The sequence below is a fragment of the Clinocottus analis genome, unplaced genomic scaffold, assembly GCF_023055335.1.
Source record: "Clinocottus analis isolate CAN_PGR_092001 unplaced genomic scaffold, fCliAna1.0.p SCAF_9, whole genome shotgun sequence".
NCBI classification, from domain to species: Eukaryota; Metazoa; Chordata; class Actinopteri; order Perciformes; family Cottidae; genus Clinocottus; species Clinocottus analis.
In genome coordinates, this window is record NW_027176251.1 from 13,160,782 (window position 1) to 13,176,194 (window position 15,413).

Here is a 15,413-nt window from a genome sequence, read left to right on the forward strand (position 1 = left end):
TACAAAAAGATCCCAGAGCTCATTCTGGCTTGTTTTATCCAACTGTCCAGAACCCAAACTCATGAGGATATGGGGAAAAAATACATACATATATATATATATATATATGCATATATATATATATATATATATATATATATATATATATATATATATATATATATATATATATATATATATATATATATATATATATATGTAATTATTTAGTGAAATCTTACAGATTATTTTGTAATCTTGCAGAATTTCTCATGAATTTAAGACTTTTGGAATCTTTATTTTGTACTGAAAACAATAAGTGAGTCAGTGGCAGGTCTTCCTTCCTCGACTTAATGAGGCTTGATGTTGCATTTTTCCACAAAGCAAAAGAGCAAAGATTCATGGTTTGTCCTCTCTCACCCTTTGTCTTTTTCACTGAGCTTCAGTCTGACATTACTAACTGCCTTCCACCCACTGAGGTTTGTCTCTACTAGAAACATCAATTCTGTCTCCTGATGGCTGGTTGTGTGTTTCATCTTTCTATTTTTTTCTCCCATTCCCAGAGTTCCTTGCATGTCTGCGATATCTGGTCGGATAGATGCTACAGTGTATGATTCGAGGGCTCATGTGATCGGGGATGACACTCACACTCGAGCTTGTCCTCGGGACGCCCGCCCTCCAGCAGCGAGAGGTAACACACAATGTCCTTCAGCTGCACCGTATCCAGAGGCAGGGGCAACGCGGCCGTCCTCACGGGGGTCGAGCTGCCTTTGATCAGCTTCAGCCCTGTAGAGAGACGGAGACGAAAGGTCAAAACATCCTCCGGAAACGCCTCTAATGTCTGCCCGATAACCTACTGGCCTTTAGTCATTCAGTCGGATGGATCAATGATGGCCGCTGCCCGGTTCACCTAAAAGGCAAACAACTATATATCGTCCATTTTGTATTGAGAGTATGTTCAGGGGATTTGAATGGATACGACGTTTCAACCTGACTGTTTATTGGTGCAGCACGGCAAAGATCATTACATCGACTTCACACTCCGGTTAGCTGGTATATCCGACTAGTTGTCAGCAATCAAATCTAGTTTCTAGCTCAATATCACATGCAGAGTTTTCAGTAGCACCCTGAAGCAGTCAATGACTGTAATTTAAGGTAATAAAACACACATCTAATGGATATAGCGCGAGAGTACATATTGATAATATGCAGTCATTTGAACTCCGTCCTTTGAACAGCTGTCCGCTTACACAACCACCTCGAATCCTCCAATGACACTAATGTTCAAGCATCCGTCCCACCTGACATCAGGTCTTGGTCGAATAAACACATTAAATGTTGGCCGCACATGATATTTGCGATCTATGTATTTAAATGATGATGAGTAGCGCAAAAAAAAAAAAAAAGCACATACAAATATCTGCATCCTAACAAAATATATGGATACCAGCAAGTCATTGCAGAGTCACAAAACATAAAGACAAAAAATGATACAATTAAATACAAAAAATGAACTACTTAGCCTTTAATTTCTCATTTAATGAGACGGTACAAGCCCATTAATGAATCTACTCCTCCTTTACTGCCTTGCTCTCACCAAAAGGCTTCGCTGTGGCGAGTTGTTCATTAAGTCAGCGCGTACATATAAACTGTCCTCTCACACAAATAGCTCTGCTGCTTGTTTCTAAAGAGCTTTTTAAAGGGTGAATAAACCCCTTAAAAGAGTGCACAGCGGTCCTCCGATCTGTGTGATACGAGGACTCACTGTTGAAACCGGATCGATGGGGTCTAATCAACGCACTGATTCAGCCGCTCACGTGCTCTGTGAGGCTATTGGGGCAAACAATAAGCATTAAATATTGAATTCACATGAGCGAAACTGTGAACAAGAGGACGGGTAGTGCGAGATGTCCTTAGTTCACTTGCGTTTTCATCTACTGCAGCATTTTAGCTTGATATTTAATTCAGTAGAATTTACAATGAATGTACATCATTTGGGTTTCTTAGTTTTTATGAAAATATGGACATTTTCTGTATTTGAATGCTTCAGAATAATAATTTTGTCTAGTTTACTGACGCAAATTGTCTCATAAAATGCAATAAATGGAGACTTACGTGTCTTTATGATAACAAACTAAGTCAAGATGATGGTTTATTCAGTGTTGAACTGCAGGTCAACTGTTGTTTTAATGAAAGTTATCTACTTGTTTTTAGGTTTGAAGTTTTGCCAGAGTGGGAATCCCCAGTTGCATTTACACATTAACAGTTGCACTGGAGCAACCTCACTGTTTACTGTGAATACGCAGCTTGATCTCCACGGGGTGTTGTCTTTAATTTCTAGCCGCTGAACGCTGCCAGTCACTGGGGAACGTTACTCTATTTCATAATACACTCTTCTGATCTTCCGTGCAGGACCATCTCTGCAGAATTAACCTGGGGGCTAAACGCAAGCAAAATTGATTGTTAAAGGCAATCCCACTATTCTGATTACTGTACCTGTGTTGTTGTTTTTTTTCGGGATTTCAACATCTATTCCTAACTACACACCACATCCTAAGCTGCCGCTCTTTGAGCCTGCAGCAGCAATCAAACCCTACGAGCAAAAAAATACACACGATTGTTGTGTTTTCAAGAGACGTCAGCATAATGATAAGTTCCATGAATCTCTGTCAAAAGTCTCGCAGTTTGGTGACCGGTACTTTGACGATTGCGCAAGCATTTGGGTCATGCATCATCAATTTCCATTCAGCTTGGTGCAGCAATTGTGAGATATGACCATTTGGATTTTAGGCCTTGCTCAAGTCCCAATTCTTATGTTATCTGCGAGTCATGCAAAGACTAATATGAGCGCTAATATGTGCGTGTTTTCATCAGAGATATTGTACAAAGAATAAGAAGCTCTTATAGCCTGAAACCCAACCACGTGCTGAAGGTGAGGCTGATATCTGAAAACATATCACAGGTTAAAATCAGGTGAGCATTTATTATTATTAATATTATTATTACAATGTGTTCTCGATATCGCTCAAAAACGAAACTTGCTCGTTCTCTTCAAGGCTATTAAATGAAGGTCAAAGTGTCAGAGCAGACAGCGCTAGAAATGTCCGGCCTGACTGTTACGCTTTTTTGGGTATATGCTTAAAAGGACAGTGACCAATATAGAACTTTTTCAAATTAAAAAAAACATTTGTTAATGGTATTTTATTAAGATCTATTCAATAATTGCAAAATTGTAATTTCATACAAGAGTGGTTTCAGTGGTTCGTGTGCAATGCATGCTGGTAGACGTAGGCTCTGCTGGTAGAACTCCCCGAACAGAAGAAATCAGCTTTGACAGTTACTATAGCAAGCACTGAAGAATTTATTGGACTATATTTAGACTTCAAGGTGCAGCGTTTTCTGTTTAGTCCCGGTGACTCATTACCACACCAGAACGAGATATTAGTATAAATGCTGTAAACAAACAGAACCACAGCCAAGACAATTGGCAGCCGCTACACTACGATCTACATTGTGTGCCACGGGGCTGAACTTGGCAGCAAATCCGTTATCATCTAATGGCCCCAAAAAAAAAAAAACAACAACAGATAAATAAACAGAAATGCTTTTAACACAGCAAAGAAAGTAAAAGTATCCGTCTTTAGAATAAACGCATGAGTCACCGCTGCGAGGGCATGGAATAAGTGACAAACTGGCTTCACGTTAGCAACAACAGCAGGAGTCAGTAACTACGAAACACCAACACGCCGCGCTAACAACTTGAGGGTTTGTTATGGTGACCTTCTGACACTCACCAGAGACTCTGGGCTTGTCAGAAGATGAGGGACTGGGTTTGGGTCCCTTGTTGCTGAACGTCATGAAGAGGTGTTGACAGAACTCTTCGGGGAGTTCGCTCTCCAGGAACGTCTGCATGAAGAGCTTAAAGCCCTCAAAGTCGATATCCTAAAGAAGCAAACAAAACAAAAAACTGCAGAAGTAGAGCTGTTTGTTTGGTCATGTGGAGCTGCAGTTGCTGTAGAAAAGGGTTTCAAGGGAGCACAGATGAGTTTTAATATTAATGTTGGCGTGTTTGACCTTTAGGGAGGAAAAACAAATCGGTGATCTTTCCCAAAAATGTTTCAAAATTCATTTAGCAGATTTCTGCTCTCAGAAAGATGCCTCAAGTGTTGTTTGGGCTGTGGGCGGGCGAAGAGCTATTTCAGAGGGCTTTCAATGTTTTTCTAGCGTGTGCTGCTTACAGCTTTGTCCATTTGTGCGACCATTAGCTTGGCTGATTGTTTAAAACCTGTGAGTTGTTAATGTTGTCTTGCATTTTGCTTTCAAACAGTTATTACCAGTTCAAGAAACACATTTAGGATGAGTAATATTTCCCTGTAAATAGATGCATATGCTCTGCAAATGCCATTACTTTTGTTTCTCATTAAAAAAAAAAACTTTACTTCCCTGTAAATAGATGCATATCCTCTATAAATGCATTTTCTTTCTCATTAAAAAACTACTTGAGAGTCGATTTATCCAGCGAAAAACTTTATGAACACTGGACAAAACACACCAACAATAAATTAAGGAAAGAAGAGAGATTACCTGGCAGAGGACGTCCCGCTTCTAAACATGCAGCATTGTAGAAAGAAAGAAACCCAACATGTTCATGGATGCATCATGCAGTCGTCACGTTTAAAGATGTGCTAAAATTCCTTATTACACTTGAGCATGTAATAATCACAAAGACATGATGTCTGTGAATGCAGGTTTACGGTGACTCTTTTTAACGTCCACTATATAAAGGGTATTATAACTGCCATGGGGAAATTATTAATGCATGCATAGTTAATAAAAGTGTAGTGTATTGCACACTACAAATTAAGATCCTGTTACTAAAATACTGCCTTTTCCTGAAAGACATGGAACCAGTTTTTTTGAGTATGCGTTTCTATTTGAAGACAGACTGTTAAATGTAGTGAGAAAATAATTATTCTACAAACCCCATTAACACTACCATGTAACCTATCAAGCAAAAAAATTATAATCTCACATTGAAGTACTGTTATCATGGTGCCATACAATTACTTGTCATGCTAAAATGGCAGCCCACAGTTCCGATGTGGCGAAATATTCTTTGCAAAAAAAGGTGTGAACAAAGCAGGGGAACTTACTTAAGCCCCCCCCCCCCCCATAGAAAAGAAATGTACAATTGTTCCCTTTTTGTAAATATGCAGATAGGTGTGCAGTACGGAGGCTCTTAGCACAGTTAAACACTATAAACTATGTGTTATGTAATGGAGTGTGAACCGTAAATACCTCCTCTGGATTGTATTTAGCCAACACACCATCTCCATGGAACTCCTGCAGCACATCCTTCAGCTTCTTGGTTGAGTCTGAGGAAAATAAATTGAGGACAAGTTACCGTATTTGAGTGTTGCGATATGTTTGGAAAGTTCTCGCATCAAGCATATATTTGATACTAAACATTCATTGACAGCACAAGTCTGACGAATGCTGACATTCAGCCTGTGATAAACTGCTTATGGCGGCTCGGAGTGGAAATTAATCGAAGTTAAACTCCAATAAGTGTGACTACGACAAGCAGCTGTTGTGAGCAACAGGTTAGCGAACAGGCAAATGTAGGAATTAAATCGTAATAAAAGACTGTAATATCTTGGTTAATAATGGTTTAATATTTGAGAGAAATATGTTTATTCTATGAGCAAGATGAGAAAATCGACATCAATATCTCATATGCACATTTGGAACATTCAGTTTAATTCAGTGTTTTGCTGTTATTTACTTTAAGGCCCATTCTTTTTGGAAAAAAATGAATTAACTGAAATAAACAACAACTACGACCACCACCACCAACAGGAGACAGAACGTGGTTAGCCTAGCTCCATGACTGAAAGCAAGGAGAAACAGCTCTCGCCTAGACTAGCCGAGCTAACCACAGACCAACAACTCTAAAGCTCATTCATTATTATGCTGCATCTAGTATTTTGTTCAACTGGTAAACGGATTGCCAGGTGTAGCAACTTTCTGGAGTCCAAAACCACCAACTGTATTTAGCATCATGGCAACAGCTGCATAGAAGTAAGTAAAACATCTGAATAGTAGTATACCAGTACCAAAGTAGGTTGCAACACCACAGTGTAGAAATACTTCGCTGGAAGAGCCCTGCATTAAATATTATATGCAAGGTGAAAGTACATGTACAAGTACAAACAAGTATTACAAACAAGTGTTACCGTCAAAGTAAAGCACCTAGAGTAAACTTACTCATCATGCTGAATGGCCAAATACAGAGGAACGTTTGATTCAAATTTGTTTAAGCATTAATGTGTTCATCAGTGTAATGTTGCAGATGGGAAAGATTGAGCAAATTTAAATTAGCCTGCTGCGTCCATTGTGAATTTATGAAAACAGTATTATGTTACTTTATCTTAATGTATCCATATGACTATGTATTTATTGATGATATTTTGTATTACTCTGAACTTGCAAAGTGACGAGTATCGCAACAAGCTGGAGTAAAAATAACAATATTTCTCTCAGAAATTAAGAGAAGTAAAATAATAAAGTTAATACCCAAGTAGTATCTAGTACCTCATAAGTGTAGATCTATGAACAGTACTTATATAAATGTACTGAGCAACTTTCGACCACAGATTATCATCCTCACAGGCGTTGGAAGACAAATTTCTGAAGGTTGAACAGAGCACGGCTAACGTTAGCTGCTTCTGCTCCCAGTCATTATGCTAAGCTAGGCTAACTCCATCCTTACTCCAGCTCCATGCATTACAGTGCGGTGTCAATCTTCTCCATCTCTAGAAATCAAAGAAAATGATAAAATAAACATAAAAAAACAACATCATGAACATAGCCTTGATAATTGTGGAAGGTCAACAGCTAGCTAAATATAGCTACGAAGCTATTTTTAATTTAGTTATTATCAAACCTGCATTTACTGAGATTATTTTTGACAACTTGGGGACACCCGAAACAAGCTGTAAACGCAACACTGAAAACGTATCATATTTTAATTTGATATGGTAAACTTGTTTGATACGGTAAACTCGACACATTGAGCAAATACGAAGCATTAGCATCCATTTGAAGACGCGTTTCTCACCATCTGAAGAATATAAGTCTAAAGTTCACTCTCCTTTTAAACTAATAGACACTTTAAAAATCCTCAAAATCGAAATCAACTTGTTTTAATTAAACTGATCTGGCTATTTTTTAATTATATATATATATATATATATATATATATTTTATATATATATATATATATATATATATATATATGTGTATATATATATATATATATATATATATATATATATATATATATATACATATATATATATATATATATATATATATATATATATATATATATATATATATATATGTATTTCACGTTTTAAGAAAATAGTAAATTGTTTTAGCACTCAGTTATGGACTAAAATAACTCGATCAGACGGAGTCTCTGTGATAATAGCTGCATGCTGCAGAGCGTTTATGAGCCCTGCTGCTAAATCAATTTGCTGCGCCATGGATGCCAGGTTCTAAATGTTACAGAAGTTAATTAGAGGTACCATTTTCTCACATGAACTGAAGGGCCTGGTTCTGCTCTCACGCGGATGCTTGTTTAAGTTAGTGCTCCATATTAGCGACCTGGCCTCTCACCTCTTCCCCGGCTTAATGAGCAAACGTAGATGTGGCTCTTTGGCTCTTATAAAATGATGTCTGCTTCTCCAGCAGCTCTCCAACCTGCCATTATCTAAATGGAGCAGCCTGAGGCCGTGAGGTAAAGTTGTCGTTCATGAAACTACACAGCGTGTCACTGATTGATAACCAGCAGGTGTGTTAGGAGCTTCGGCCTTGCAGGTAGGAGAGGAAAAAATAATATATTTTTCATCATCAGTAAACTTGGTGAAACATAAAAGACTTTTGTATTAACTTAAGTTTCCCAGAAATGTTTTTAATCACAATTTGTAATAGTGTTGATTACGACACTATTTAGTTTTTTCTTTTTGTCAGTTTTAAGGCAAATAGCCCAAAAATATCAGACTCTTACACAGATACATCTATGATATGCTGCGTTCACACCAAAAGCTACTTGTGTGTGTTAAGTCGCTGGACTACATGTGGTTAATTCGCGTCATTCATCCCAGAAACGGGTGATGGCTTTTCTCCGTGGCTTATCTCCGTAAAAACAGTTCATATTTCCGCCATCCACCACTGAAATACTGCCATCTTGTCTGGGTTCACAAAATTATCGTTAGCCGCACACAGCTCCAAGTCCTCCAGGACCTGCGTCTGAATGACGGCTTCTGGCGCTACTTCAGGCGGACCAGCAGCCAGTTGGATTCATTGATGGCATGACGGAGTGATGACGAGCGGAGCATCTCAACGCTGATTGGCTTTCTCAACTCGCCGTCACACAAATTATTCGCAAGAGTTTCCGGGCGGAAATTTGCATTGTTCGCAACCATTCGCGCCTGTGCATTGTCTTTGCATGCAATCAACTTACGCGAAAAATGTGGTACTCTTGGTGTGAACGCAGCATTGACAATAACATTAACTAAACCTCATACAAATGGGCAGTCACAGGACATAAGTTATGTGAATAATAAATGAGCAAATATAAAAAAACAAACAAGTGATCCCTGGTGAGGCACTCTGTGTTGAGTGCCTGCATGGCGGCTACTGATTGGTGAGGTAATAACAACGGATGTTCTGCAGCCATTTAACATGTGCCTTTGAGCTCCTCTTAGCAGCTTCATGTTGGTCGTAACATCGCGTCGTCGCCTCCGGTGCTAATGGCTCTAGACCCTTGATTTTTCAGGAGGACGCAACTGCGAGTAGGAATAATTGCTTCGCATTGTGTGTCATCATCATTGTTGACCGCCTTTATTAGCACGCCGTCTACACAAAGCCATTGTGTGGCAGGAGGATTATGAATCTACTGATTGCCTGTCATGTTCAACATGCCCCGTTGAATTACAATGTTTTTTTCTCAATCAGGCTAATGATTTAAGCATTGTGTGGCACACGACAATCGGACGACAAGACTCATTCCGTGTTATTTTTCAGGAAACCAAATACAGTGAAGATCTCCTGCACCTTTCAGAAGTAAATCTAGTAGCCACACTCTGCTATAGGGCCATTAGTAAACATATCAGCTGAATAGAAACTCTAATTGTTGTGAGTCAGATCTGAGGTGCCAGACTCGGCGCACAGCTATTAAAATGTTATGAGAGCGAGCGGCGGCTGACATTAATGAGAAGGAAGGGAGAGCTACAGTAGGAGGCGAGATGAAGGGTGAGATGAGGAGGGAAGGTGAGCAATGCAATGCCCATTGTTGCTGCTTGGAGAATGGGATATGTTATAACCTGTAGCTGCCTGTAGCCCATTGAAACATGATTACCCAAATCCGTCTAACATGCACACATGCCTGAACGCAGACGCACACGCAGACGCGCACACAGACGTCTCTCGTGGCTTGGTTTTTTAATTTCACTCCGCATTTTGGTTCCCAATCAGATTCAAGCAACAGCGTTAAGCCTCGCGTCCATAAAACATTTGGTTTAATTTTGTTCTTCGCCACTCACAAAAAGACAACAGCAATAACCAACACAAGCACAGAAATACATGGAAAATACACACACACAAAAACAGAATTTCATTGGGTCAAGCGTGCAGCATCCGTTGGAGAGAGCAGGGGAGTGAAAAACAATGTTGTCACCATGGCACAGGGAAAATTAAATGTTAGATGTCATTACCAAGTCAAACAAGTAATCCGGGGCAAAAAGCATTCATTATTAAGATTCATACTCGGTTTAGTGGGTGAAATGTCTCGAAGATGTCGTGTTTGACACTGAAAATAGCTCTGAAATATATTCCGCTGCTGTGTCGACCCTGATGCGATAAAGCACTTAGGATCTAAAAACACTGGGACGGCTAACGACTCCATTTCTGTTCCACAGTTTGTTCCATTGTTTGTCTGCCTACAAATGATGTACCGTGACTTGTACTTGTATTTTCTGCTGTCCCCCCCCACAAAAAATGACGTGAGTGGGTGGTGCACAAAATCCTGCCAGGTATCGTCATATTTTCCATCCCGAGTACCATTTTAAATGCTGAAAAGTGTCAACATCTCGGAGCATAACATAAACTCCAGGCGTCCAGAACACAGTCTAGTGAGCAGGGGAGCCATTTGTTGGGGTTTGCGAATGAATCATTCAGAGCCAAAGCGGCAACACGCAGATTAAATGCTTCAGCAGCTTCAGCGTCCTACATCAGCAAGACGAACATGCAGCCTGCAATTACTGCACAACGTCAACATTCCATCATAAGACGAACACGAGACGGTTGAGATTAACCACAGCGGATCGAGTCCCGCTGCAGTCTTGTGATTGCAAACTCGGCAGATTGATGCTATCGGAGAGAATTCATGTCTCGTTCTGTTAATGTGCCCCCATGTGAGAGGAGGATCACCGAAGAAATGAAAAGCAGAAATCACTCCAATGCGGCTTCCAAAAAAAGCCACGTTGATGAAGTGGAATGTCGAAACACAATGATAATGTACTTTTTAAAAGGAAGATGAACTGTGTAGATTACAGACATGGCTAGTAACAAAACACCTTTGCAATTGGTTGAAGGACAACCTCACACAAAGTCGAGCAAAAGCAGCTGCTTGTCTGAATCGAAACATTTCTGCAGGTGAAAATAACAATTTCACCTTTTTTCATAATTAATGTTTCTATTCGCTGACACACAATTGAAAACAGAAAGTTCTCTGATGCAAATACAGTCAACAACAATTATTTGCAATCTGAACCAAAACCTCGTACTTTTTGGAAAGTTTGCTTTGGCGAGTGCTTCCACTTACATTCAGCAAACCGTTTTAACTGTTGTATGTTTCAATTAAATTATAAATGATATCTGTTCATGAGTAAGATTTGCATAATCAACGCATCCAATTCATTCACAAAAATGTAAAAAAAAACAAAAAAAGTCACTCAAGTGTCAAATAAAGAACTTCACACGACACAAATCGAGGGTTAAACATGCATTAGTTGCATATTTTTTTGCCAGTTTGGAGCATCATAACGAGCCGTTTAACACTCTGACATACAGTAGCCTATTTTATTTTGTAAAATTTGCTCTGCTTTTGGACTCTAAAGGAACTATTGGTGTCTTTAGCGGCTAATTGCTCCACTGGTTTCACCAGCCAGCCACTTGTTTTGTTTGCCTGGCATTTGGTGCTGGGCAGGTTGTGTACAGTGGAAGTGACAGAGCTTAAAACCAGCTGGAAACAGGGTTAAACAGTAATATAGCCGGTTTAGTCATGAAATGAATAGTTTCTGTCATATTCTTTAATGTGCTGTAACTCTGTTACGTTGCTTATTCTGGTCACATGACATGTATTGCTTCTGACCATCCGGGGAGAGGGATCCTCCTCTGTTGCTCTCCCTCAGGTTTCTTCCCCTTTCTCCCTGTGAAAGGGTTTTTACTATCTTTATTTCGGGGAGTTTTTTCTAATCCGATGTGAGGTCCCGGAACAGTGACGTTATGTGTACAGATTGTAAAGCCCTCGGAGACAAATTTGTATTTGTGATTTTGGGCTATACAAAATAAACTGAATTGAATTATATGTTAAACAGGTCATGAAAGCAAAAACAATGAGTTGAAATAACCCAAAACTCCCCATCGAGATGAGAGGAAATGCAGATCTGTGTGATAATGTTCTGTAGGTTTTGTCACTACAAGGAACGTCTTTTATATTACACTTTAGCTTAGTGGATAGCAAAGGTGCTTAAATAATCCAAAATACAAATCTGTCACAATTCATGAGGAACAAGTCCCTCAAAATGAAAATAAACAAATATGTTTCTGATATGTACGGATTCAAAATGAAATTCAAGGTTAAACAATATTGGCAGAAGCAGATGTATTTTCTTTTCTTTTTTTGGGGGGCTCTGAGCGCCTTGAACAGCTGCAAGAAAAGTGTCATGTCACCTGGATGATGACATGTTCTTGGAGCACGCGACCGCACACATACAGAGAGACATACTCGAGAAACACCGAGCGCCTTCTTCACAGTCGGAGGCAAACGGAGAGAGTCTCTACTCACACTGAGTGTACTCCTGGAGCAGGGCGAATTCAGCTGGGGTCAGTGTGACCCATTTGTCCTGGCTGCTCATTGTGTTCAGACCTGGTCTCTCCGCCCGCCGAGCATTCCCCGGTCAGCGGCACGCGGCGGGGAGGCACACACTGGAAAACAACAACAGACGTGTGATCAGCGGTCCCGTTAGCATACTTTTCACTTGATGGCTGTGAAAATGACAGAGCACGTAGAAAGGGAACGCTCGTTTGAAGCCAGAGTCTACGGGTTGTTTCTGCATTGTCAAAAGGTCAGAAATACTGTCGATACGTTATAATACATAACAATCATATGCTGTATTTTCCCCTTTGGGGCAGTTTGTCATCCCAATGCCCTGCAAAAATAGACCAAAATGCCAAAATGTCCCTTGGTCTCTTAATTGCAAGGGCTTGACATTTTAGACTTTGACATTCATGTTTGTCTGCCAGACTTGGATAAAGCCAGCGTAAAGAACCCCTCATCTTCGGAAACACAGAGACCTTTTCAAGGATAGAAACAAATGTTAACAGAGAAGTTCAAATCCCATTATAGGAACAGGAGATAATATACAGATGTGCGCGCGAGTCTCAGTGTGTGTGCACTGCGCTGATGCAGCGGTTACAGCTGATAACGCCATCCAGACACACAGCGTTATTGCAGACGCGCAGCACCCACCCTACGTTCACCCTCAGCTAAACACCGTTCGCTCCCTCAGCACCGGTTGCAGGTGTTTATGCTGTTTGTGCTCTTTACGGCCAATAACTGCTAAAGCCGTCGGCTCAGCCACTATGTTGAGAGTCACGTGGAAGCAATCCCTCAATCAGATATGCTCTGAATTTAAAATATAGCATCTTTATGTAACATTATGTTGCAATATAGATGTCATTCCAACATCTGGAAACATAATGGACATTGGCATTATCCCATTCACTTGTTTTTGTAAGTATAACAGTTGGAATATTTAGATTGATGTAAATATATGTGAGTGATAATAAATGAATAGATGACTACAGCGCTTTGGAGTGACGCACCGTAACAATGGGAAGTAGAAGTGTTCTTGTGTGAAAGAAACTACCTATTTGGGCATTGAAAGCTGCTTCTGTTCGGGTGACTTTGCATCACCCTGGTTGCTATGATGCAGAACACAATCGACTTCAAGCTATATCGCATTATTTTGTCCGCTGGTACTGACATTTTGGAAGCAAGTCCAGCTTCAAGTGTTTCCATTAAAGTAGAAGCAGTCAGTGTTGTTCGGCTATTATCAAAGCACTCAAACCATCGAAGCAAACAAAATATTCAAGAGTTTGCAACCGCTGCTTAAGTCAGGTCAAGCCAATTTAATACAAATAGCCTCATGTCAAATAATGTGCCTCAATGAGCTTCACAGTATGTACAGCAGATCCCTGGACACTCGATTCAGACTCAAACCACCGAAGGAGTAACAGCCGAGAGAATCCTCATGCAAGAGATGTCATGTGCACAGAACAACCAACATAATACAATTGCAGTCTCGACAATCGAGATGACAAGATCGCAGGTGGGTCATAAGCGCATACAAAAGAACAGCTCTGAGAATATGAAACCACGCAACAACCTCTCCACCGTCGAGACAGAATGATGCGCTTCACCGAAGGCAAAATCCAGACCGATCAAGTTACTCACCCAAGTGTGTATAAATGAATACATTCAATATTATTTCAGGGTTTACGGGTTACAAGAGCCTCCATCATAACACACCTCACCAATATTTGTCATTTGATAACAGCCATCGCTGTACTGATTCGACCAACATCACAGCTGTTCAGATTCATTTTACCTTAAGCAAATGTGATTAGTGTAATTGTGTGTTTGTGTAGAAGTCACTCAGGCATCAGTGTGCATTCCATCGCCAGCGGAGCATTTGCCCCGATTACTGCGACCGTGGATCAACAAGTGGTCGTGTTCATTCACGGGGAGGACGGATGTGTGCGCTTGCATGCAAATAATACACATTGATGTGCTTTTGAGTGAGGTACAGATTTCTCTCAATTCAGTTTGGCCCCATGTGTTGTTTTTTTTTATCAATGTGTGTCTGTGTTCATTATTATTATCTCGATTACATGTGGGGAATAAAAGGGAGTCAACACAATGTGCAGCCACCGGTGTTTCTGTGTGTGCGTGTGAATCAGCCTCCCTTGCAAAAAACTTTGATCTGCCGCTGGAGCTGAAACTAGAAAACAAGGTCTTATTTCATGTTTTGCAGAGAGCTCATAGAGGATTTTCATCTTAAATGTCCAGTGAGTTGAATCCCAATACTGCGATAGCATCTATAATTTGGTACTGATGTGTGCAGTGTATTCCTGCTGTGCACTGCACTGATCCTCCAGCTCTTTCCCTGTGTTGCCTTGCTGCAGTGCATCCTCACATAACACTCGACTGGCATCCTTTCAACAACCAGAATCCATTTGCACACTATCGCCAGACTCTTCCAGTGTTCAGCGTGGATCCGTGCGCTATGTTACACCCCACTGACAGAAGATCTTAGCGGAGACCCACTGATGCAGTGACACACAGATTGGGTAGTGGCCACTGCGACACACTGTACAACAACATGAATGAGACGTGGAATCAACATCAAGCTCACCTGCTGCAGAGCTGGGGTTTACCGCCAACAGAGGATGAGGGAGGAGTCCTCCAGATGTTTGCAGATGAAGCTCCTCAGTCACATTCCCGCCTGCCGCGTCCCTCCTCTGGGTCTCCCGTCAACTGCGAGGCAAAAGTGGGAGTTTATAATTAACCGGAGTGGGAGTAGCTGTTCATGAAAGAGAGGAGAGGAAGGAGCAGCAGCAGCCCTCTCCTCTGCATGTCAGTGTATGAGAATGTGGATGGTGTTTGTTTTTGCGGCGTCTGGTCAGAGCAGCATCGCTGGGGATGTGGAGCGGTGAGACAGAGAGAGAGAGAGAGGGAGGTGGGGTGGGGGGGGGAGAGAGACAGGAGCTGAGCATTATTACCCAACACTGCTCTGCCTGCAATCATCAGTTTCCATACTCCCGCTCTCTCGCGTCACATCCCTCCCCTTAATCGCTCAAGTCCTCTTCTCCCTCCCCGCTGAAAAAAAAAAAGCCCTGAGGTTCTACGCTCTCCTGCTTTCTCATCTCTCTCCCTACTACTTCCCCACCCCCAATCCCCCACCTCCCTCTTCCCTTCACGCCATCTCTACTCACTGTGGACCGCATCAGCCGGCTGCATTAGCATTCAACGTGACAGGCGGTTAAGTGCAGCAACCTGTGGGATGCCCTGAGAGGGCTGA

General features: G+C 41.0%; 1 protein-coding gene across 3 annotated transcripts in view; it reads right to left on the reverse strand.

Annotated features, from left to right (window-relative positions):
• Positions 1-15,205, reverse strand: part of dgkb (diacylglycerol kinase, beta) — a 64,757-nt gene extending 49,552 nt beyond the window's left edge. Inside the window, exons 1-7 of one of the 3 annotated variants that reach the window (XM_068569805.1) lie at positions 15,115-15,205; positions 14,748-14,869; positions 12,116-12,255; positions 5,278-5,354; positions 4,564-4,584; positions 3,774-3,921; positions 628-765 (exon numbers count right to left, since the gene is read on the reverse strand). In XM_068569805.1, coding sequence (XP_068425906.1) covers positions 628-765; positions 3,774-3,921; positions 4,564-4,584; positions 5,278-5,354; positions 12,116-12,185 — 454 coding nt within the window. In that variant the 5' untranslated portion in view covers positions 12,186-12,255; positions 14,748-14,869; positions 15,115-15,205. Of the gene's footprint in view, positions 1-627; positions 766-3,773; positions 3,922-4,563; positions 4,585-5,277; positions 5,355-12,115; positions 12,256-14,747; positions 15,015-15,114 lie in introns of those variants that run through there. The other 2 variants (XM_068569804.1, XM_068569806.1) reach the window with 2 other exon arrangements.
• Between the last annotated feature and the right edge of the window lie 208 nt (positions 15,206-15,413).